The sequence below is a fragment of the Motacilla alba genome, chromosome 5 (genome assembly GCF_015832195.1).
Source record: "Motacilla alba alba isolate MOTALB_02 chromosome 5, Motacilla_alba_V1.0_pri, whole genome shotgun sequence".
NCBI classification, from domain to species: domain Eukaryota; kingdom Metazoa; phylum Chordata; class Aves; order Passeriformes; family Motacillidae; genus Motacilla; species Motacilla alba.
In genome coordinates this window covers 3,415,781-3,439,639 of record NC_052020.1, presented here as the reverse complement: position 1 = coordinate 3,439,639, position 23,859 = coordinate 3,415,781, and the positions used below count along the sequence as shown (strand labels likewise).

Here is a 23,859-nt window from a genome sequence, read left to right as displayed (position 1 = left end):
GGACGAGGAGATCCTCGGTTTTGGTCTCTTTTTTCCTTATGAGAGGCAGCACCCATAAACTTTGGCAAGTCCAGGTTCAGTTGACTGCAATTCGCCTTCAAAGCAAAGAAACCCGCCCCACCACCACCCACAGCCCTTCCCGCACCGCTCCCGCGGGACTCTCGGAGCCGGGTAGGCGGGGCAGCCACTGAGAATAAACCCCAGATGCGAAGACAAAATGGTGACGGGGACTTTGTGAGCCCTGGCAGCAGTAACCCTGGGGCTCGACCACCTATCTCGGGGAAAGGGGCTGCAGTGGCACCCAGGTGTGCGGGCGTTCTCCCAACGCAAGCAGACCGGAATTGACTTGGCTATAGAAATCACGGGCGGAGCCGGGGCGCTGCTGGGGCCCCGAGGGGAGAAGGGGAGAGCAAAAGCAGATGCCGGGGATGCGCTCCCCTCCCCTCTGCCTTGGCGGCGGCAGGGGCTCAGTGCCGGCCGGCGGAGCAGCCCGCCCCCGGGATGCGCCTCTCGGCGAGGGAGGAGGGGGAGGAAAAGCGTGCGGGAAGTTGCAGCTCGGGAAAGGCAGGGGTTTCGGAAAGGAACTCGTCTTGGCAACTGTGCCATGCTCCTCTTGTGGCAGGACCTAGTATGCAACAAGTCCCTGGAGCACTTCCCGTGAGAGCGCAGTGAACGTGACATTCAAACAAACAAACAATCCCCCAAATGCTGACTTACCTGTCCCGAACGTAAATCTCCAGAGCCGGCTCGTCTTGCACGGCCCCAGGTGCGAGCCGGGAGGTGGAAGGAGGGCGGTGGGAGTCAGGCAGGGCTCGCTGCGTAGCGCGCCCGGCCGGCCAGGACTTTGCTCGGGAACTTAATGTCCCGCTCCGGTTTCCTGGGAGGCGGCTGCGATCACGTTTTATACTGTATTGGTTGGTAACCCCTCTCATTCATTAAGATCACGTAAGAACTCAGAGGGAAACGTGACTCTGAGCTAAGGCGTTTGCGTAAATCTATAGGTTTTTAAAACTCCCTGCCAGTTGCTTTCTGTCTTCTGTAGGCACCAAGGTGGTGGAGAGTTTAAGCTTGCGGATATTGCAAAGGGTTATTAGATTCATAAGTCACACCAAGTGGTGGGCGATCCACTGAGCAAAGCAGAAGTTCTCACATGATGACTTCAAACAAGACACATTACCTTCCAGCATCTGTTGGGGAGACTGGATTTTAAACCACTTCTGTCTCCAGGACAGCAAAGAAACAATGGTGAGTACCTACAAAAAAAAGCTTATTTTTAATACCTGGAGAGAGAAACAAAACAACTACACCAAAAAGCTTGAGATGTTGCTTAATGACAGGATCTGATACCACGGGCTCGGCTTTCTAGTACTTAATACGCCAAAGAGCGTAACCCGCGGAGGCCGGGAGAATTGTGCTTTAGACTGTGTAACTTTAATTGCGGCGCTCTTTGATTTAGGGCTGCGATGGAAACGGCGCGTCTGAGAGACAAACTTGGAGCTGCGGCGGCCGGGCTGCCGCCGGGCGCTCGCCCGTCCCTCGGCGGGCACTGCCGCCTCCGTCGGGGGGGCCGGGGGCTCGGGGCTGCCTCGGAGGGGGCGCGGAGCGGCGCGGCCGCGGCACGTGACAGGCGGGGGCCGCGGCCAGGAGCGGCCCGGGCGCGCAGCGGGCGCGGCGGCGGAGCGGAGCGGAGCGGGGAGGTGGCGGCAGCACCCTGGACAGCGACGGCGGGCCGGCCCCGCACCGCTCCGCATTGCTCCGCGATCCGGCGGGCGCGGGGAGCCGCCGGCACTGGGTGCCGGCTTCCCTCCCCCGCCAACCCCCGGTCCTTCCACTCCCCTCCCCTCCCCTCCCCGCCCGCCGCCCTCTCGCCCCGCTGGAGCTGGGCTAAGTTGAATTCCTAGCGGCGCGGACTGGAATAGGAACAAGAGAGGAGGGATAAAAAAAAAAATAGTCTTGCAAGCTCCGGGGGTTGTTTTTACGGTGTCAACTTTGGGAAATGCCAGTATTTATCTCCGCGATCTAGCCACTGCTCGTGGTGTTAGCTGTAACCAAGGTAAGCACAGAGGGGGCACCCCCGGCGGCCCCTCTGGCTCCTGCCTCTCCCTCTCTGTGGTGCGGGGACGGGTGCCTGCTCTTCGCCTAGTTTTGTTACCTTGCTGGCTGCTTGATGTGTGTGAGGGCTAGAGAAGGAAGGAAGGAAAAGCTGGATGAGATTTAACTACGAGTTAACTTAAGTTGTGCCTGATTTAACCTGGGAATCTCGTCTATGTGTGTGTGCATGCTTTGGGCAGAGATGCAACTGACCTTTACCAAAAGAAGCAGATGCGACGGATTTTTTTTTAATTTTTTTTTCTCCCTGGCTAAGGATGCAAGTTGATTTTGCATAGCTAAAGAGATGCAGCTGAGCTCTAGCTGGCACTGTGCAGGACTGATCTTTCACAGATAAAGGGACGCAGCTGATCATTACCTACACGGAGATTAGCTGACCCTCTGTATACGCAACCTACGGCTCAAAGGGAGAGCCGTGCATGTATTGCTGATGATCCAATATCCGCATCTACTTTGCTATAATTAATGGTGTGTGTATGTGTGTGTGTGTGTGTGTGCGCGCGCGCGCGCGTTTGGCAAGGCTGAAACCCAAACGCAGCCCCCCCAACTGGAGATCATTCGGATAAGCTTTCTGCTCATCTCCCTCCCTATCTCTAGTGCCTCCCCCCACCCCTCCTCGCGCTTCCGATTCTTCCTACGTAGAAATGTAGCTAATAATATTTAGTCTCCGGGCTAAAAATAAGCTCTGGAAAGTCAGCAGTTAGGCGGAGCGGCGGCAGCAGCAGCAGCGCTCGCAGGTAGAGAGGCTCAGGGGGTCTCCGGCTCCGCACGGAGGCTGTGCATCGCCCCCTCCCCCGCTCCCCGCGCCGCCGGGGGAGCGCGTTCCTGCCAGGAGAGCCCGCCGGGAGCCCCGCTGTGTCCACCAGCTCCAGACACACCGCGCTCCTCCGCCCGGGAAATCCCGGCCGCGGGGAGCCCCTTCCTCCCCGCCCGGCGGACCCGAGGGACGGGCGGCCGGGCCCCCCGGCGTCACAGGCCCTCCCTGCGGCAGCAACCCGGGCCGGCCCCGCTGCGCAGCCGGGCCCGCCGCGAGGGAGGGCGGATCCCGGGGCCCCGCCGCCCCCGCCTCCCGCCGGGCTCCCTCCCGCTCCGCTCGCACGTAGCGCCGCCGGGCAGGGAAGCCCCCGGCAGGCGGGAGGGAGGCCGGCCCGCCGCGGAGAGGGGGCGGTGTCCCCACCGCGCAGCAGGGCGGAGACGCCGCGCAGGGCAGCGCGCCCGCCGGGCCGGGCCGGGCTACCCCCGCCGGCGTTCCCCCGTGTTCCCCGCTCTCCACCGTGGTTGCCACAGCGACCGCCTCCCCCCGGGAGACTCCGTCCTGCGGAAACGGGGCGCGGTGCTGCGGGGATGGGGGCGCCGGGGATGCCGCCCCCTCTGCCCCGCGGCCCGAGCGCAGCTCCTCGGCGGCAACCCCTGGACGGCACCGCCGGAGGCAGCGGAGCCGCACCGGACACGGCGCAGCCAAAATGGAGGTGGCGCAGAACGGCTCCCGAGGGACGCCGGCGCGGGGCTCGTTCCGAAGTCGGTCATCTGCCGCCTCTGCTGCGGCCGTGTCTGCTCCGGGGTCTGATGGGCAGCGGGGAGCAGCCCCTCTCCTCCCCGGGAGATGCGCTACGGGCGGCCTTGGCTTAGTGCCGTTCCCCTTTACCCCCCAAGCCGGCCGGAGGAGGGTGCGGGCTGCATCCCTTCGTGGATTTTTCCATTTCCACCTGGAGAACTTGCGTTTGCTGGGGATACCTGTCAGGGTGCCACAGGAGGCAGTTCTTAAAGCGAGGAGAGAGGAGCCAGAGAAGAGCCAGGTCTCAGCAGCATCCTTTGTCAGGAGGCTGGGTGACACTCAAACACTCATGATGTGCAGTACTGGTCTCATTAAATTCATAATGAAACGTCCTCTGACGTTTTTTCACTTGGGAAAAAGTAATGTGGTAGAGCTAATATTTCAATACATCCACTCTGAACTAAAGGTTGATGAGCCATACTAAAAATCTACCCAGTTCCCAAAATATTTTTTTCTGTTATCTAGGAGGTTGTCAAGGAGCTTCTACTTATATGAATTTTCCACTCCATGCATAATTTTGTGTATCTTCCTGTATTTTAAGTTTGCACCCATTACTTTCTTGCCAGCTCTTAAAAAACTCTAGCATTTCCCTTTCTGCCTCTGTTGCCATGTTTCTCTGGAATTCTAATCATTCTCTGCAGAGACACATGGGATGGACGGCTGCTAACAAATGACACAGGCCCTTTTTGGTCCCATTCTGGTGACTCATACCTTAATCTGCAAGTAGCTTTATTGATTTTAGTATCTCCTGTTTCTCCAGGAGCTGTCACTGCTTAGGTGGTGGTTCATCACCGGCTTTCATCTCTTACAGTTATGGTACTGTAAAATGGCCAGTGTCCTTGGACTATGTCTTCCTCCTCCAAAGTTTTGGTGTGGCAGTCTTTTTTCCCTCTTTTTTAAGGTTTTCTTTTACCTGGTACCACGCGTGTTGTCTTCAGTGGTTTGGTGTCTGTCAGGTGTCTGTGCCCAGCACGAGATGGTTTTTATAATAGATGATGTTTGACACAGGCGTTGTCTCTATGCAAGTTTGCCATTCTCAGCAGCTCACCATTTGGATAACCTTTTGATTTTCAGGATTGCTCAACAATTTCCTGCTTCAAATGGTCTGATATTTCTCACTATTTATTTTTAGTGGCCAGCATTCACAGGCATATATGCCAGTGGATTAATGTCTAGCATTTCATTAATCTGAGGTGGCTGGATGCATACATTTGGCTTTGTACAAAGAGTCCTTTTTTTTTCTTTATCACATTAATGCTGTTCAGCTCCTTGAAATGCACTAAGAAAATGCAGACTGGCTGCCATTCAGTAACCATAAGTTGCTTCCTGAATACAGTGGCATATGGTTGCCTTGCCATGAGAAATTCTGGAAAGGTGGATAAATCCCAAGGGACAGATTTTCCTCAGAGCTGTAAGTCTTACCATGAATCATTGTAGTAAATCACCACTAAGCACTTGAAGATGTAGCTGCTAGAATTATTTTTAATCAGACAAAGAGAGCATCCCTAAGATTTCAGGAGAACTAGTTCATTCCTCTGGCAAAAAATAGTAACGTCAAGTGCAGTAAACAGCATCTGCAAGAAACAGTACCTATCAAAGCTGTTGAAAATCAGTAGATTCCCTAGACCTTGGGAATGAGACAGGTAGTGCAAGGTAAAATATGTCTGAAAAGACACTTTCACGGCTCCCTCCCCTTTGAGCTAACATTAGACTGGGGCTAAGAAACTGGGGCTAGCAAAAGCACGCTTGTCAAAGTGGTCCTTAAAATGGATTTGATGGCTTTTGGGGCATGGAGAGGTAGAAAGGAAGAGTGGAGAAATGCAGGGCTGGTTTTGTAATGCTTGTTTTCATGTGTGGTCAGCAAGTCCAGCTAACAATAAGGACTGCAGAAGATGGGCAGATGAAATGTCAAAGCAAAGGTAATACTTGTATGCCTGGAAGTAAGATTTTGGAACAAGGGTGGGTATCCCGTGTTTCTCTCATGTTTGGTTTTCCAAATATTTTTACGCTTCCTTTCTGCATCTCTCTCACCACATTGTTAGGAGTAGTGAAGTGCCCTGGCTGGGAAATGTCAGGGAACATCCTGCAGCCCCCAGGGCACGTGATGAACAGGGTCACTGGCAAGCTGCTTGCCACCTTTGGTGAATTCCTACACCTACGTGCCAGCAGCAAGGTGTAGGGTAGGGCACAGGCTTCTCCCATGAACTGAAAATATCTCTGAGACATACTTCTGCAAAATTATAGCCAGGAAAACATACCGACTGACATGGAGTTCATATAACAACTGCCCACCCATTTCATTATTTCACAAATGTGTGATTCTTGCTTGTGAGCTGTCACCATTAACATTTCCATCTGTCTCAATATTGCTTCTATTCTTAGTTGCTTTGTGATAGATGTAGGTGTATGAAAAAGATTTTCCCTCCCTCCTTGTGTCGTGAAGTAAAATAAGTGAAAGCCACATATATGTGTCCACACATTTTCATGCAGGCAGCCAGAAATAGAGGCACTTTCATGGCACTCCCGTTACTAGATGTAGAGGGGAAGTTAGAAGCACATGCCTGTGGCCTCTTGGTGCTGCTGCAACAGTCACATAATGGGGAAAAACATAAAAGTCAAAATCTAACTGCAAAAGAACAATGTTGCTTTGATCTCCTTTTGAATATGCAGTTGGAGAGACCTATTTTCCCAACCATGTAAGTATGGGAATAATTTTACTTATCATGTAATCCTAATTGGTCTTTTCCTGAGGCAATCTCAAAAGGAAAATAGCTGTGACATGCTTTGGTGTTCAAAGGATCAGGTCCTCAGCTGTGTAGGTATTTCTAAACTTAGACATTTGAAGCTGCTCATTGCTTGGACAAACAGAAAACTCTCTGCAATATAGGCAAAACCTGCTCTTCTCAGCACCTCTGTGCTGAGAAGTGGCATCAGTGGGATACCTGTGGCAATGATCAGATATGGCACAGAAATCTCCAGCAGAAGCACATCTGGTTCCAGTCACGTGATCCCTATTGTCATTTGAACTTCATGGTTCTCATGCAAAGTGCAAATTCACAGTCCCCCTAATGGAAAAAGTGTCTGAAAGGGCTGATGGGTGTGATGCATTTTCACCTTGGCACAGCCTGGTGTTTCCAGAGGGGCAGGGATGTGGACCCAACTGGGCTGTGGGGCCTGGCCCCTGCCCTTCCTTGGCTGGGGCAGAGCCTTGGGGCCAGAGCCAGTTGTGCTGTCAGTAAGTGGTTCCCCCACAGCCACAGGCTGCTGTGTTGTCTCTTGTGGGGAGCACTGGTGCAGGGACTGTAGTGGACTAATCTCTTGCCATGAGTGGCCAAGTGTACACTTCCTATTCCCCCTGCTTTTTCATAGTGTGGCCTGTCTTTTTTTTTTTTTTTTTTTTTTTTTTCCTTCCCAAAATAGCACATAAACCCCCAATTTAACAAGCATAAACCATGCACTCTGGCCTCCAATTTATTTTGACATTTGGCAAGAATGATTTTGCAATGTGTTCATTAAGTCATAACATTTTCGCTACTTTCCCATTCCAGATCCTTATTGACTATAGCACATGTGAAAATAACGAAGTTATTTATTCTCCAAATGGACAGTAGACCCCAAGGCTTCCAAGAAATTGCATTGTTTATGGATGCAATGTATGCAGAGACTTTTAAGGGCCTAGGTCTTCCCTGACTATAAGTAAAATGGTTCATTTCTGAAAGGGATGAAGAGGGGTTTATCATCCACTAAAATGTTAATAGGATTGTCAGTTAAGGAGGTCTCATCAGACCAGTTGTTTCTTTTTGTTAAACAGAGCCTTTGAGGGATTTGGGAATAATTCAGTAAAAAGTTATGGTAGTAGATAATAAGATGGACCAGCTAAAAGCAATATGAAAGGGGGCTGGTAGCACAAGGATTACAGAAGGTGTGTGGGCATTTTGACATCCAGAAAACATTATAGATCTGGTCTCAGATACCTCAGTCTCATGATGATAATTAAGAAATGTGGGTGTAGAAAAGATCTTTGCATGGTTTGGTTGGATTATTGCTGCAGTTCCGTGCACAATTGATTTGAGACACCCACATTGGATATGATTGCCCTTTGATGAGGTAGATACTGACTTTTTAAAGCTGACACAGTTAAAATTATGTCCAAAGTTTATGGGGCCACAAGCTTCTCCCTAGACTCCATTATTATAACAAATGGTAAGCTGCAAATTGAAGCAGTTAAAGAAAAATGGGTGAGGCATGCTGAGGTGGAAGGGACCCTGGCAGTGGGAAGGCTTCAGGATAAACTTTTCTCTCATCTGTTTGGCAAGAGTAGAACTGGCACATAGGCAGTGTCTATGAAAGGGGGCTGCCTTTCTCTGTGTGTGTGTTTGTGCTCTTCAGAGGCAAACAGGAGGGAAGAGCAGTCAGGCTGGTTCCTTTGATAAGCCCTAGTAAAGCCAAGTTCCTGTGCAGCTTGTGTGCTGTGTGGCAGATCTTCCCAGCACCTTCACCTCCATTTGTTCAGCAGCTATACAGAGGTGGTACCAAGCTCCCCTCTGAGCACTAAGGGGAAATATGCCATCAATTAAACCGAGCAAAACCCAACCACAAAGCTCACAATCTTTTATCTGAAGGATATGTTTTTAAGAAACATTTGAGAATGGAAAGAGAATATGGAGGCTGTTTAGATGGTTACTGCTCAAGTCTAAGACAAGGCATAACAGTATAGCTTAACATACTACCTCTTGCAGTGTTTTATTCTAATATTAGAGCCACTAAACATGTACAGCTATGGAAATGTCAAAATATTGACATCAGCCCTGATCCTGCATTCAGGTTTCTTTATCCTTTTACGTGTTTCACCCCTTGAAACAGCAGCAGGAGGAGGAGGTTGTATGGTGGCCCACAAGCAGTTCTGCATCTGTCACTTAGCTCCCATTCAGATTTCCTCTCAGGAATCAGAAGAGGCCACGCATTGTCAAGGCAGACAGAGCTGGGAAAATATTTGACATTTCAAAATTAATTTTTTCCAGTATTTTCAACACAAACTGAGTTCTATATTGTTTAACAGAGTATTCAAAGAGGCTTTCAGTACTTCTGTCTAAAGCAATCATCAATGACAATGACATTTGGTAAAATATTCAGATTCAAACCCAAACAATATCATGAAAAGACAATGGATTTAATGGATTTCAGGTAAGCAGGTGGCTACCAAAGAAAAGAAGAAAAAAAAAAAAGGCCGCTGTTTTCTGACAGCAAATACCTTTTGAAACCAAATCAACTCTACTGAAAATGGGATGAAGCAAGAGACATGAGCAGAGGTCAAGAGGCTGGAGCTGCTCATGTGTTGGTTTGCTCTGTAAAATGCATGTTCACTCACACCCGCCAAAAGTCTGTAAAACCATCTGAGAGAGTATTTGGCTGAATTTTGTGAACAGATAACTGATAATATAGTATTGACCAGGAAAACAAAAAGACTTAGCAGTTTTTAAATGAGGCTAAATTCTAGGCTTGAAATTTTCCAGTGGATGCTGATACATCTCAAATGTCTTTTGCCACTGTACCAATCTCTTGCTGTAGCCTAAAGTGTGATACCCTTTATTATATTGCTGAAAATTTATTGCATCATAAAGGAAAAAAAAAACCCACTGTATCTATTGGTCATCCACAGAAAGAGTGAATCTTACAGTATTTTCCATATGAATGTCTTTTTGTGCCCCAAATTTGGTTTTATTTACTGAGATATTATAAGTGCTTGCAGCACACTCATCATTGATCACCGTTTTTGAACACCTTTGTAGGTGACATGAATAACCTCTGTCACAGGTTTTGTTCTCATCCTCTTCTGAGGGAACAAGTACTTAATTCTAGGATTTTTCCTTAGTTTTGGGTTTTGAGGGGCTTAATAGTTGTGCCTAAGTCTTTCACAAAGATCTTGGTGGTAGCAAGAGGTGAAGTTTAATCATAGTTTCACCTCTTTTCTTTATGTGTGGCATTTGTTCCTGCACCAGTCACTCTATCCACAGGGTATTCCCCAGGCAGACCTGATTCTCAGGCCTTTCCTGCCCACCACCTGTTGTTTTTCCTTTCTCAAATCCTTCACCTGGACTCAGTCAGCTGTCCAGCCATGGTCATAGCCCTGCATACCCACTGCTTTTCTCACCTCTTTTTCTGATCTCTTTTAAAGACACAAATGTCTCTGACTTCAGATGAGCTTTTAATTCCCAGCCCACTGCCTTTGGCTCCTAATAGTTATTTTTATCTACTTTCCCATCAAAGTATTTCTGCAGCAGTCCCTTAAGAAAATTCTGCTGGCTCCCAATTTTTAAGGAAGCCAAAACATCTGACAAAAAGGCTAAGTCCTTAAAAAGACAAATCTAGGAAGTTAATTTGGAGTGGCCAGAATTTCCTATTCATTTTCTGTAGGGACAGAGAGGGAAGAAATTCAGACTAATGTGAGGCAGTCACTTCAGGCCAGGAGAAAAGCCAAAGGTGATGGACCTTTCCACATTATTTTCTTTGGATGCATCAACCTGTCCAAGAGCAACAGGGTAGGACCAAAGCCATGTACTGACTCAGCTCCTGAACCTCCAGAGGCCCTTGGGTGGCAGCTGCCTGGGGTTCTCACTAGCCTCAGACCCTGCCCGCAAGGAAGCCCTGCAGTGCTCCTGGGACCCCCATGGGACTCTGCCAGCGAGGAGGTGTGGGAAGGGCAAGCAGAAGGGATGGAGAGTGCTAGAGTCCTGGCTGGAGCCCTCCCACACTAGGGGAGCAGTGCTTGGATGGAAAAGAAATAGCAGTGAGTCTTGCCTAGTGTGGAAGAGCACAGGGTGAAGGCTCTTCCCTTTGCCTTTGCCTTCCCAACAGGCAATCTGGCAATCCCTCAGCCATCTGCAAGTGTCCTGCCCCCTTTACTTGAAGCCTTGGTGGGGGAAGCAGTCCACCACCCTCCCAGTCCATGCTTTTTGTGGGGTGTTAGTAAAGATGAATTGTTAGAAATCGATCAGCTAAATGTAGATGAAGGTCTAGTACCAGTTTGTCAGACCATGAGAATGCGTATTTCATCTGCTTGTCTTTCATGTGTGTCAGCACTCAGGCTGAGCCCTTTTCCCTGTTAGCCCATGAGTTCATGGAATTAACACAGTGTTCCTTTTTTGCCAGGGTGAGGGTCTAACTAAAGCACAGCAAACCCTAACTGCAAAGTGAACTGTGGTGTCAGTCATGTTTCCTCAGCTCTGGTAATTGGTGGAATTTTCTGGCAGCTAATGGGGTCTAAACCAAGAAACTAATCAGAAATAAGCCTGAAAATTGTACTGGCTCTTATTTACTTTCTTTTATCTTGATACAACTTCTTAAAAGAATATTTTAACAGATCCTTTAAACATTTGTATTAAGAGGCAATAGACAAAATGTCATAATTTCCATATGAAGGAGTGCAATTCCTATATAAAAAAGGCATTTTATCGTAATATGGTCTCAGAGTCTAAGTAACGTATTCTGTCACAAGAACTTTTGCATCAAAACAATTTTTCTGTTTCATATCCAAGAAGAAATGTTGAATATTTAAATTCCACATTCTTTTTGATCTTAATTCCCTTCACAGAAGAGCTCTTTGGGTCTCATCAATGTGCTCTAGGTGCAATATCTGAGTATATTTTTCATATTATGGGATCTAACCCAAATTAAGAAACCAAAGGGGAAGGAGCTATACATGCCTGTAAGGGAAAATTATTCTGCTTGGAGCACATAGCAGGGTAAAGCATCAAACTGAAACAACAAAAGACTAAAGTAAGGGGTTTAATGCCTTGGTGCAAAGTCCTTGCTGAAAACCTACCATTTGGCTCCCTTCTGATTTAAAAACTTTGCATTCCTGCTGACTTCAGTGGTGTTTATGTTCAAATAAGTAAAGGCACCATGAGGCCATATAGTACAACTGCAATTTGCAATGAATTATAGCAGATTAAACAGCCAGCTAATGAAATACAAAGAGGTGTTTAAAATACTCCCTTGTAAGCATTTACATTTCAGATGAATAAACTACATGAAAAATAAACATTGTCCAGAAAATAAATGTATATTATGTTGTTTATGAGTTTATACTCTAATGGCACAAGTCCTGAACCACCAAGGCCCTACTAAATGTCTTGCCAAAGCCAGGGGTAAATTTTACTTGGGTATTCTTTGTGTCATATCCAACACTAAAAATACAGGGCCTTTGAGCATTAGAATGCAGGATTGCTTAAGATTATATTCAAATGAGGTTTGTGGTGGTGACCCTATCTCCACTGCTGGACGTGCCCACCCAACCATCCCTTACCCCTCAAAAGCCACCCTGACCTTGTGCAGGCTGGGGCAGAGAAATCAATATGTTTCCCCTTTTGAGAAATGGTGTGGAACGTGAGGAAAGTTATTTTAAAATAGCTTAAAATTTGTATTGATTTTGTGGATCCATATTTCAGGATTTCTGAATTCCTGAGTAGTCATACATCCACTGTGTTTTGTTCCCCTCTCTCTGCATCTGTAAATGATAGTCTGAGCACATCACATGCTGTAGAGAGAGAACCAGCTATGACTCCAACTACCCCCATGCTGTGTTAGTGAGGAGGAAAAGAATGTTTTAATAGTAGTACCAAAAGCCCAGCTGTACTGGCACTATTTAAAGCAATTCTGCCATGCAAGTCAATGAAATAATTTCATCTGGCCAGTGCAGAGTTAATAACAGCCCCTGTGCAATACCTGCTCCTTGGAGCTGGGTGTTGCAGTGGGAGGACAGAGGAAGTGAGGACTGCACCTTCTTTGTTGCATTTTTTGCATATTAGCACGCCCTGAGGAGTGGGTGAGCACCACCCCTCTGCCATGGATGAGTAGACCATTGCTTTCTCTTGGACAAATGAGAACTCCTGGGCAGATATGTGGCTGCCCACTGATCTCTAGAGGGGAATGTAGTAACACATAACGTGCTTCCAGCCATTAAATTACCGAAGGATTAACAATGTATTCTACATGCAGAAATTACACCATACAAATGAAATGTTTTAGTCAAGGGAAACTTTTGCTTTAATGTGAGGAATCCAGTACTTGTTTCTTGAGCCACAAGTCACAGTGACTGGAGGAGGAGAACCTAATGGGGTCTGAGTTTCATTTGGAGGGCTCTTTTTAATGTCTATTGCTGCATTGATAATTTTAGTTTGCAATTAACAAAAATATCAACTGTTTTGCAGATACTTCTCCCTTTAATGCTTTAGGTGGTTAACATAGAAAATAATTTGAACTCTTATGTTTTGTTTCTTAGGTGAAATAGCTCAATTAGCTCAATATTGTATTTAAAGAAAAAATATCCTGAATTTATCTTTAAACACATCAGCTTGTTTAAAGCATTGATGTGGCTCTGCTTTGAAAAGGGATGGAGCCAAAGTACCTTAACCCATTCGGAAAGATGAAGACAACCATCTAAGTGCAGCATAAAGTATGTTAACATGAAAGTCCTGAAGAGCAGGAGAGCCAGCAGAACTATTTAATGTTTACACATGTTTTGCATTCCCAAGGATTTCTGTGCACCTAAGGAGGATCCCTCCTGCCAGCTTCAAGCAGAGTAGGACCCTGTGGGTGGTGGGCACCCTGGGACAGCCACTGGCCCTGGTGCCAAGCTCCATCTCCACCTCCCCTCCCCAACTGCTTACTGCAGATCCCTTATCACCCATCACCCTCGGGCAGTATCGCTGAGCTGTTGCACCTGGCCAAGGCAGTGCTTGAGCTTGATGCCAGAGATCTTTGTTGCTTCAATAGAAGTAAGCTGCAAAAGAGCATTCAGAGGGCTGTGGACCTGGGATTTTGGGGCTTGCATATTTTTATCACACACTCAAAATAGGCTGTCAAAAGTTATGCACTGAGCAGAGTTTGCTAAGGCATAAACCTGTTCTGATACGATGCCTGGCAAAGTTTATAAACCCCTTGGAATCTGATGCCTTTAAATATTAAAAATAATCCACTATATTGCATCTAACTGAAACCCACTGAATACTTAGAGGAAAGGAGAGATGAGCCAATCCCAACACCTTTCACCCACAAGTACACCAACAGTTTTCAGTTCTTCTTTAATCCTAGAGCTCCAATGGCCTGATTCGTCACAGGAGTGCATTTCATCTAACCTTTCCATGCTTGGCTCAGGTTTCCATCATCCCAAGGAATCACACACAACCTCTTTGGGGAAGAGGGGATTTTCTTCTCCCTTCCCATGTCTGCTGCTCCCTCAGAGTCTGCATTTTTGTTGTTCTTGTCCCATGCCCTCTTTTCTGTCTGCTGTGCTGCAGCCTTGGCTGGGCTGTTAGCAGAAGGGTCAGAGGTGACAGAGGGAGGCTCAGGCAGCACACGCCAGACACCTGGTGCACTGGATACTCCTGGGCACAGCCCAGATACTTTCCTCTTTGCTTGGGTAGTGGGTGTTTAATGCCTCCAAAACAACAGCAGTAAGGCAGAGACATTCAGGAGATGAATTGTCAGCTTTAGTGAATGTCAAAGCATCAGGAAATGAGAAACCAAATTTTTAATGTTTCAGGTTGGATTCATCCTCTCCTTACTTTTTTTTTCTTGTTCTCACCTTTTTTTTTTTTTCCTGTGCCATCATCCTCAACAGCTGCCCTGCACCCCACAGTGTGGGGCAAACCTGGCATGGCTGGACACTGGCCATGGGACCAGGTGTCAGAAGGAAGGGTGAGTTATCCTCCTGGCTTCCCCCAGCCCTTCACGAGTACTTGAGGAGTCCCTCTGTCGAAGCAGTGCATGTAGTTCATGCAAAACCCCCCAAAAAAAGCCTAGAGGTTTGGATAGGGAGCATTTTGTGTTTGTGTGCATGTCACTGCAGGTGGTAATTGCCACATATCACACGTTCTATTTCTACAACACTTCATGCCAGTAGAGACAACTACATGAGCAGTGGCAAGGAACAAACCTAGATCTGGCATGCTCACCAAACAAGTATGTTCATGAGCAGCTTAATAGATGTATGTGTGATAGACACATGCATTTCCTTGTTTGCAAAAGGCTCATCTGCACCTACCACAGAACTCTGTCAGAGAAGTGGTTTCATGCACATAAATTGTGCTGAAATCTCTGATAAGAAGGCATTGGACAAGATTCAGGGTACAGATCCTGTCATGGGATGGAAAGCTGGCATACCTTTAGCAGACATGAGAAGAAAACAATTATTTTAATTGTTGGTTAGAGTTTTAAAGTCGCTTTTGCTGTAGCTGCAGGGTGACAATTCTGAGCTATTAAGTGGTATTTTCTCCAGGAAAAATGTTGTGGTTTTGGTGCCTGTGATTCGAAGAGTAGGTTTTCCTGCTTTATCCTGTGTACATGCAGCCTACAAACCATGTCTAAGATCTCTGGGTTTGTATTCCCATCTTTGCTGTTTCACTTAATACTTTCCCTGCTAAAATGAGGCTGCAAGGCCTCTCAAGAAATGCTGTTCACTGAAGGTGAAATTATACTTGAAATTAAGAGCAGCTACCCTGCACTATTTAAGGCACTGTAAGGGTTCTGTTCTGGTCACCCAGCAAGCTGCTTGCAGACCAGAACAGCAGCAACTCTGTAGGCTGAACCAATGTAATCCTTGGGGTTGTGAGACACAAGAGCCACCAGCCCCAGGGCGTTGACACACAACACTGAGGGCTGGGAGGGGCTGTGCCCACAGCTTGGCCAACCCCTGAATGCAAGGGGAAAGGTGGGCAAGTGACCGTCATCATCTTTCTCTCATTATCTCTCAGTCAAAGCCTCTAAAATATGAAGATTTTACAAAGTTACGCAGACTTTGGCTTTGGTCCTCAGAGATGCTGAAGTTTGTCCAGTACACTGATGTTGGTGTGGAGCATGAAGGGCTCTCTTGTGTGTGCCGCAGCCACTGAATCATTGTAGAGCAGCATCATAGCCCAGTCATCCTACAGATGCACCATGTCTGCAACCCTGGCTGTGTATATAACTTGTTTATATAATCCACTGCAATTCTTAGCATTGCTGGAGTTGGAAAAGTTTATTTCCATGAATTTTCCATCTCTATAATGTGAAAAAAATAGCAAATAAAGGTAACTAGGAAACATGAATAAACATAATCAAATATAAAATGCTTGTAATGATATAAGGAATTACTTCAGCCAATTAAAATTTTAAACAGAAAAAAACCCCTGTAGCATCAAAACCCAAGTACATCAATAGCATTGTCCTTTTTGTAATCAGGATTAGTTTATATTTCCTGACAGCCAAGTGAGAAGAATTCCAAATGACAGCTTCTTGACCTTTTTCTCATTCAAAAACAGGCCAAGATACTACGTTAATAAAATGGGGAGTGTAAAGACAGTCTGGGGGAGGGGAGACTCAATCGCCCGCTGCCTTTTGTCTAATTATGTACCTTTTATGAATGTTACTCTTTTCAAATATTGACTTTTTTATTGCTTCTCCTACAATTGCAATGGGGGAATTTAAGAGCCCCCACAAACTACTTTATCATATAATTAGTTTATCAGTAAATTTGGACCTCATACATCAATCACTGTAATGCATAACCTCCACTGAGACAGAACCAGGTGTGCCCATATAGTATCTACACCATCATTAGTGCCTATGCTACAGTATAAATTGAATTCAGGAAAAAGCAATGGAATTACCCTCCTGCAAGCAATATTACTTCAGGGATAAATCAACATTTTATTGATTAACAACTCATACTCTTTCCCTGCTGCTGTTTGGAGAATGGTGAAGTATGATTTGTGTATGCAAAAAAATTTTTTTACTTAATCATGAATAGAAAAAACACTTGGTTCCAAGGTGAATGCTTAAAGTGGGCATACTGGGACAGGACCAAGAGGCTTGATACACGGAATTATCTGAAACCACCAGAAAAGGATCTGCCTGCCCTTTTCTTCCCCATGCAATTGTGGTGTGACTTTCTTTTCAAGCGCCTCTTACATGTGACATCTGTACAATCCAGATGGGGAAAACATAGCTGGAAGGCACAACAAGAGAGAACTCCTTTTGGGTCTACCCAGAAAACATTGGGATGCCTGACTTTTGCATCCAGTGTAGCCCACAAATCCCAAAGGGGATGGCTCGTGTAACCTCCAAATTTATAGTGCATTTTATGGACTAAGGAGTGGAGCTCCAACCAGAGCAGTGTCCCCATGTCCCCAGGACTATCAGTTGCTTCACAAACTAATACCTTGAAGACACAATTTTTGGGGGTTCATTCATAAAAATTCTCTTGGAAGTCAGGGTCTGATTTAACAATATGGAACCCAGCTTGCATGTGCATTAAAAATCCAAACAAGTAATTATTTACGCTATTTTTCATTTTCTGAGTAATCAAGCACTGGCTGGTAATAATGCTCCAAGGGCTGATTACACCAGCAAGAAACAGCAGCTCCTCTGACCACACCTCTTCCCTGGGAAAATGATGCAAAAGGCAACACGTTTGTAGCAGAGAAAAGTGGGAATTTCATGGTTGCATGGAATTAATGGTCCTCATGTTCTCAGCAGAGCTGAGCTGAAGTGCTTCCCACAGAGTGAGGACTTGTCAGGCTGTCTGTAACATGCTTCCTTTCCAAAATTTAAAAAAAAATTCTGATTGCAAGCAGATTTTTTCAGAGTATATCCCTTCTCCTTCACACCTGAGAAAAAGCCAGCAGTGTTTCTAAAGCATGATATTTGCTGCTGCTCATCTGCATGTCTAGTGTCCTAGCAGAAGAGCCTTTCCTCAGGAATAACAAGTGTGCAATGTATTGCATTACAGCTGATTAAAATAGCCTCTCCTGCTGCTGTTTAACTTGTCTGGTAGATCATCCAAATACTTGCACACACCACCTTATAAACACGGAATATTGGAACTGTGCTATTTTGTGACTGTGCAGAAAGGCTGCTGAAAACGTGCTGCCTTGGTGAAATCAGGCACCCACGCTAACACAGTCATACCTGGAAAGTTAAACGTTACGGTGGAGTGAAGGCTAAAACAGAAAAATAAAATACACACATTAACTTTGCAAATTCCAGGTACGACCATGGGTTTGAAACACCTCTGGAACATCCACCTGGCATTGCTGCTGGGAGTTATAAGCTTATACTGGTCTATCAGAGTGGGGAAAGGAATGGTTGATGTATCCCCAATGGCAGAATTTGAATAACACAGAAATAGCAGAGCAAGACTTGGCCTGAAGAGCTACCTGGATTAGTGACTATCCATCAGCCAGCAAGGGCTGGACATGATTCCTCAGGCCCAGGCTGTTAATGAAGGCTTTAAAAATGTCTCCTTTCTCATAAATTGGATAGATTTGGACTGGAAAACACTGAGACAAAAAGAGGTAGAACAGTCTTCACGCTCACTGACATTTTTAGTTCAAACACGCAAAACCAATCCCCCCAAGTGCAAGAAGGATGGCAATGTGGTACTCAAGCATGATTTTTTTTAAAAGCTCTTAAAGCTGTAAAGGTTATTAACCACCAGGAATCTTTCCTTTAATATATATTAAAAGCTGATTTATATGGAAGGCCTTAGGTGTACTCGAATTTCAAACACCTGGGTTATTTTCTTTACTGATAAATGCAGGTGTTTCATAGCAAAAGCACACAGGCAATCAGACTGAGGGCAGCAATGAGTTGCACACATTTCTTCTAGGATAAATAAATTTTCACAAGTGCGTGGAGTAAATGGGCCTTTGGAATTAATTGCAAATTAGATGGCAGTCAGGCTTTGAGGTGTAGAATAATATGTGGTTTTTTAACCAGTTCGTGAAAGAGTTGTGCTAGCTTCTTCTGAAATCAGCTGTTTCCAATTTCGCCTGTGAGGGAAGAGGAAAGGCAAGAGGCGAGGCTGCCCCTGCCCATGCCGGGCAGGGGGTGAAGCCAGCTCTTCTCCCACAGCTCGCTCCTGCCACCAGCACACGTGTGCGCTCCCGCTCGCCGAAACCAGCCCAGCCCGGAGCGTGCCATCTCTCTGTCTTTACCGAGATCAAATGGAGCCAGTCAATCAGGGGATACCATTATTGCCCCCGCCATTCAATTTCCATTATCAATAATTTACTATACTTGCTGCACGCGCAGGAGGAGGAGATGACCAAAACAGATTTTTGTCAGGGGGTACAGGATGCACCCCGCGGGCGGCCGGGCAGAGCCGAGCCGGCCGTTCCGCCCGACATCCCCGGGCTCCGCGGTCGGCGGCCCCGTCTCCGCCGGTGGGTGCTGATGCGACGGGCGGCCCCGCTGTCGGTCCCGTCCCGGTCTCGGTCCCGTCCCGGACAGAGCCGCCTCGGGACCGCTGGGACTGAGCTCCCGCTGGGCGCCTGTAGAAAGTCACCGGTGTAACGTTACCTGGGGCGCTCATTAATAAGCAATGTCTGTTATTATCTTGATTGCATTCTTAATAGGCGAACTACGGAGAGGTCAGCGCGGGAGCGATATTTAAATGGATTGGGCTTGCTTAATACCCGGCGGAGTAAACCAATACCCGGCGGAGCGGAGCGGGGCCGGGCGGGCGGGGCGGGGGCGGTGGCGGGGCCGGGAGGCGGTGCGGAGACTCGGAGCGGGGCAGCGCGGTGCCTACGGCCGCCGCAGCCGCCGGCCGGGGTCGAAGCCGCTCGGCGAGGAGAAGGCGGCGGGGCTGGGCCGGGAGGCTCCGGCTGAGCGGCGGGAGTGTGGGATCCGGCTGCGCTGCCCTCCCGCCCCTCATAAAGCTTTGATGAGACACTTGAGACGCCGCCTGTGTTGTCGAGGCGGCGGGAGGCGGTCGGTGGGACTGGGCGCCCGGGAGAGGATGTGACTTCCCGGAGGGGACCCGGACAGGCTTTGTGTGGACGACAAGGTACGCGGCGCCCCGCCAGGAAACTTAAGGGGTCGGGGGCAGGGGGTGCGGGCGGCTGCGGAGCCGGGCGGGCGCCGGCCGGCGAGAGGCGTCGGGGAGCGGTAAGGGCGGGCGAGGGCCGGCGCACCCTGCGCCTCTTTGTTCCCGCACCTGTCGGTGCGGCCGGTGCCCGGCGGGGCTTTTGTCGGGGCTGGCGGGAAGAGGAGCGCGCCGCCGGCGGAGCGGGGCCAGCGGAGCGCGGGGCCCGGCGGCGCTTCCCCGACGGCGGCGGGCGCCCGGCGCGGGGCGCGGCGGGGGCCCTCGGGCGGCGGGGCGCGCCCCCTGGCGGCGGGCGCGCGGCGGGGCGGCGGCCCGGCCTCCTCTCTCCGTGGGCGGCGGCGGCGGGGCCCGGCCGTGACGGGGGAGCGGCGAGGCCCGGGGGGGCGGCAACGGCGGGGCCCGGCCGTGGGGCGGCAGTGGTAGCGGCGGGGCCCGGCCGTGGGGCGGGCGGCGCGGAGCAGCCGGGGTGCGGGAAGGGCCGGGCGCCGTCAGGGAGGGGCGCGATGCACTTGTTGAAGCTGGACCGTCGCTGGAATGTGAAGCATGCCCAGCACCGTCTCCGGGACCCGGTGCCACGGGCGCCTGCTCCTCTGCCCGTCCCGTTGCAGCATCCGCGGGTGCGGGCAGCCCGCCGGGTGCCGCCGGCAGCGAAGGGAAGGCAGGGCGGCGCACGGAGGGGGTCCGGCGGCGTGAGCGGCCGGAGGTGTCGGGGCTCGGGAAGGAGCAGCGACTGGCCTCGACCCACCGGTTGTGGATTCATACCGGGGTCAGACACGCCCGCACCTAGAAAAAAACCCTGGGCTTAAATGGTAAATTTGTTCGGCATAGGTTTAATTAATACTTTGGGAACCTTGTGCTGTCCCACAGATTTTAAATTTTTTTTCCCCCTGGGATTAAAAGCATGAGGTGTCACAGCTGTGGGCCGCGCTTGCTTTGCTTGGTTGTTTTTAAGAGGTGCTGTTGGTGTCTTGGTTTGTGTGTTCCAGTTAAGATCTGTCCCTTTCCTCTCAGTTTATTGTAGTTTGCTGTTCTGAGGTTATGCAAGATCAATAGTCATTACTTATTTATGTTTCTAGTAACACAGTTCTAATGAATGCAAAGAATCTATCCTGGCAATACATTTTTCTTAAGCCAGTATTTCTGTAATCTTTAATTCATGGTGATAAATAGATAAAATGAATTTCCTGGGTTGTCTATAGATACGAGCAAAGGGCTAGATAATGAGCCGTCGGCTTGTGGGCAGGAGGAACTTTCACAGCACCAAGTTTTAATGGCTTTTTGGTCGCAAAAGTGAGGACTTTGTTAACACGAGTGGCTGTCCTAAGTAAGAAGATCATCATATTGCCTGCTCTTTTGTGTTGGGTAGTGTGTTTGTGTAAATCGTAGGCTCTGCTTACAAAGCTGATTGCTGTCTGCAAGCCCTCAGGTGAAAACTCCAGCCCAGTGATGGCCCAGGGTTGGTGTGGGGATGGAAGGATGTCAGCAGAGGGGATGCTCTTGACGTCAGGCACGCTGCGGATCCTGTAGTTTGGCATGTGAGAGGAGGTAGCAGCTGTTGGGGAATGCTGCAGCTTCCTGTGTGCAGAGTTCCAAGGCACTGGCTGTGTAAACAGAGCCGGGGAAGGGAGAAGACAGACAGTGATATTCTGCAGGAATGAGTGCTGTCCCTCACCTGGGTCTCAGAGCAAAGCAGTGCCTCGGTTTCAACTCTAACACATCTATTTTCTGCTGTAGCACTACCACTAATATTCAGCTTCACTGAACCTTGTCTGGGAAAACCCATTTGTCAGCAGTGTGCCTTCTGTTCATGTTGCAAATGCTCTCTGCTTTCTGGAACTGCAGGGTAGATCCTGTTGTTATGTGGCTGTGAAATCGGGGTAAACCAGGTCAGAAAGTTGAAGCACATTTTATCTGAATAATCCAGATATAATGGTGGAGCAAGATGGGAAAGGACTTTTATCTTAGACAGGGAAAGACTAAACTGAAAAAAGTGTAACTTCAAGCTGTTAAGCAGCAAGGCATTATGTTGCAACAGTAGTGCTCGGGAAGTACTGCAATACGCTGGAATATTACAAAATGTAGTGCACAGATGCAAAGGTTTTTAAAGGCTCGTTAATATGTAAAAAAAAATATAGGGGAAAATAAGGTTCTGTGCTTTTGCTTAAAACCTTTGTATACATGATAGTGCTGAGCTGAAAGTGGCTGCACTTAAAAAGTCCTTGCAGTTGCTGAAGCATTTGTGCAACTCTTACTCTGTTGTTGCTGTAAGGAAAACACAGAAGCTGCACATTTCACTCAGATAATAATTCTCTCAGGGAGTGCACATTTAAAAGCAGGTCACAAGAAACTTGAAGTAAGGAGATCTTGGAATAAGGAGATGCTCTCAACCCTTCTATGGGTAAGCACTGCATGAGGAGGAGAAACAAGTGACTGACTTGTGCAATAAGTATGGTCCTATTAAAAAAAAAAGGTATTTATCATACCTGCCTTCCTGGTTTGTATAAAAGGCTGACAAGTTCTTCTAAGAATGTGCCCCATGCCTACACTAGAAATCTCACATGAGGCATTGTGTGAATTGTTGGAGGCTCCACTAGAGAAAGATATGTGCTTTTAATAGGTTAATTGCCAACTTGTCTTGACCTGTTTTCAAGTGTGTGTTGTGAGCACTTCATTTCTTCTAAATAGCTGAAATGCTGCTTAATTGGGAAACTCGAAATCATTTCTTAGATCAGTGGCACACTGGCATTCTTGGTAATCCTTAGTTGTAAACACCCTTTAAAAGGAAGCTTTTAAAGGCACTGAAGCTAAGCTGTTTTTGTGTGTTGCTGAAGTGAACTGTTAACCAGTAACCTACTGTCTTCAGTTCCAGCAGGGAAGGTTCTGTAACAGCCCTTGGATGCTGTGATAGCCCATCAGGAAGCAGCACAGGTGTGCACTGGGTGAACTGCTTGGTACATGAGTTGGGATGGGGCTGGTAGGCTGTGCCCCTGTTTGTCAGCTCACAAATCTTACTTTGTTTCCTTATCATATTCAGTCTTACCTTTGGCTGCAGGCTCTTTGAGGCAGAGATAGGCAAGACTATCTGCTCTTTTGGTACCCAACGAGAACTCAACAACGCTGTTGTAATACAAACAATAAATAACAGATTTTGCTACACAGTGCATACAGGCAACTCTGCCATGGTACCCTAAACTTGCATGTTACTAATTCCAGATGCTGAACACTCCAGGGAGGAACACTGTTTGCAGGAGTTGTCCATGTGGAACAGGGCAAACAGTCTTATGTGTGAAGTGTAGGTGATCTGTAGGGTCAGCCTCAGCCTTTTCTCCTTTTCAACAGTCAGGACCTCACTGTCAGGCAGCTGTGGACTGGTGGAGTTCAACTGCTACACCCAACAGCAACAGTGAACACAAAACTTCCTGGAATACTGGAAATGCCATGGGCATGACTGACCAGGCAACAGTCTTACCAAAAAGAAAAAAAGCCAACCTCATCTCAGGTACAACGTCTGCCCTTTATAACCAGTGAACAGAGGTTGGCTGGGATGGTACTGGCCTGATGTGATTGTAATTCTTGGTAACACTGATACCAGGGGTACTGGAATGTCCCCTTACAGCATCATTTAGGCACCATTAATAGATACAGCTGTCTAAAGATGAGTATCACGCACAACCAGAGGAAGCAAAAGGAAACTTCCTTTAGTGATTTTTCATGCCCTGCTGACAGCTGCCATAAGGCTGTAGCAGTCATATACTTTCCTTGGTAAGAATATTGTATTTTTCAGAGAAGTCATTTTCTGAAACCAGTTAATTAGGACAGTTATTTCTGGCCGTGGCATTTGTAGAGAACAGAAGGCATGATTGTTCTTATATTTGTTTCTCTGAGTCCTTTGATCGACTAGAAGCTCTCAATGCTTTATGCTATAAATTACCTCAATCCTTTGGCAGTTCATTTCTTTTTTTGTGTACTTGGTTAGGAAAATGCAGAAATCTTTGTGACTCGGCTACAGACTACTATAAATTATGAAGAAATGGGGGAGGGGGTCACATTTCACGTTTGGAAAGGCGATTCTAGGAGGATGGAAGGATACTGGTTGCTAAGTTTGAGATAAGCATCTTACAGTATCTCAAAATCTGAGCAGCTGCTGCCACCTAGAGATGTACAAACCACACGGGGTGCTCAGGCTGCCTCTGGCAAGGGAGCCTGCACCTTGAAAATGAGTTAATCCCAGTCCTTACTCCACAGTATAGATTTAGTGTATGAGTGCAGATTTTTTAGCCTTGTAATTGATGATTACCTGTGAATCCTGTTCTAGTGATGCAGGTAA

The 23,859-nt window shown here is 47.8% G+C and overlaps 1 protein-coding gene across 4 annotated transcripts in view; it reads left to right on the top strand.

Moving 5' to 3' along the window:
- The first annotated feature begins 331 nt into the window (after positions 1 to 331).
- The window catches only part of BDNF (brain derived neurotrophic factor), a 40,885-nt gene continuing 17,357 nt past the window's right edge, over positions 332 to 23,859 (top strand). Inside the window, exon 1 of one of the 4 annotated variants that reach the window (XM_038139345.1) lies at positions 332 to 1,245. In XM_038139345.1, the coding sequence (XP_037995273.1) occupies positions 1,243 to 1,245 (3 nt within the window). In that variant the 5' untranslated portion in view covers positions 332 to 1,242. Of the gene's footprint in view, positions 1,246 to 1,759; positions 2,054 to 19,198; positions 19,494 to 19,948; positions 20,342 to 23,859 lie in introns of those variants that run through there. The other 3 variants (XM_038139343.1, XM_038139342.1, XM_038139341.1) reach the window with 3 other exon arrangements.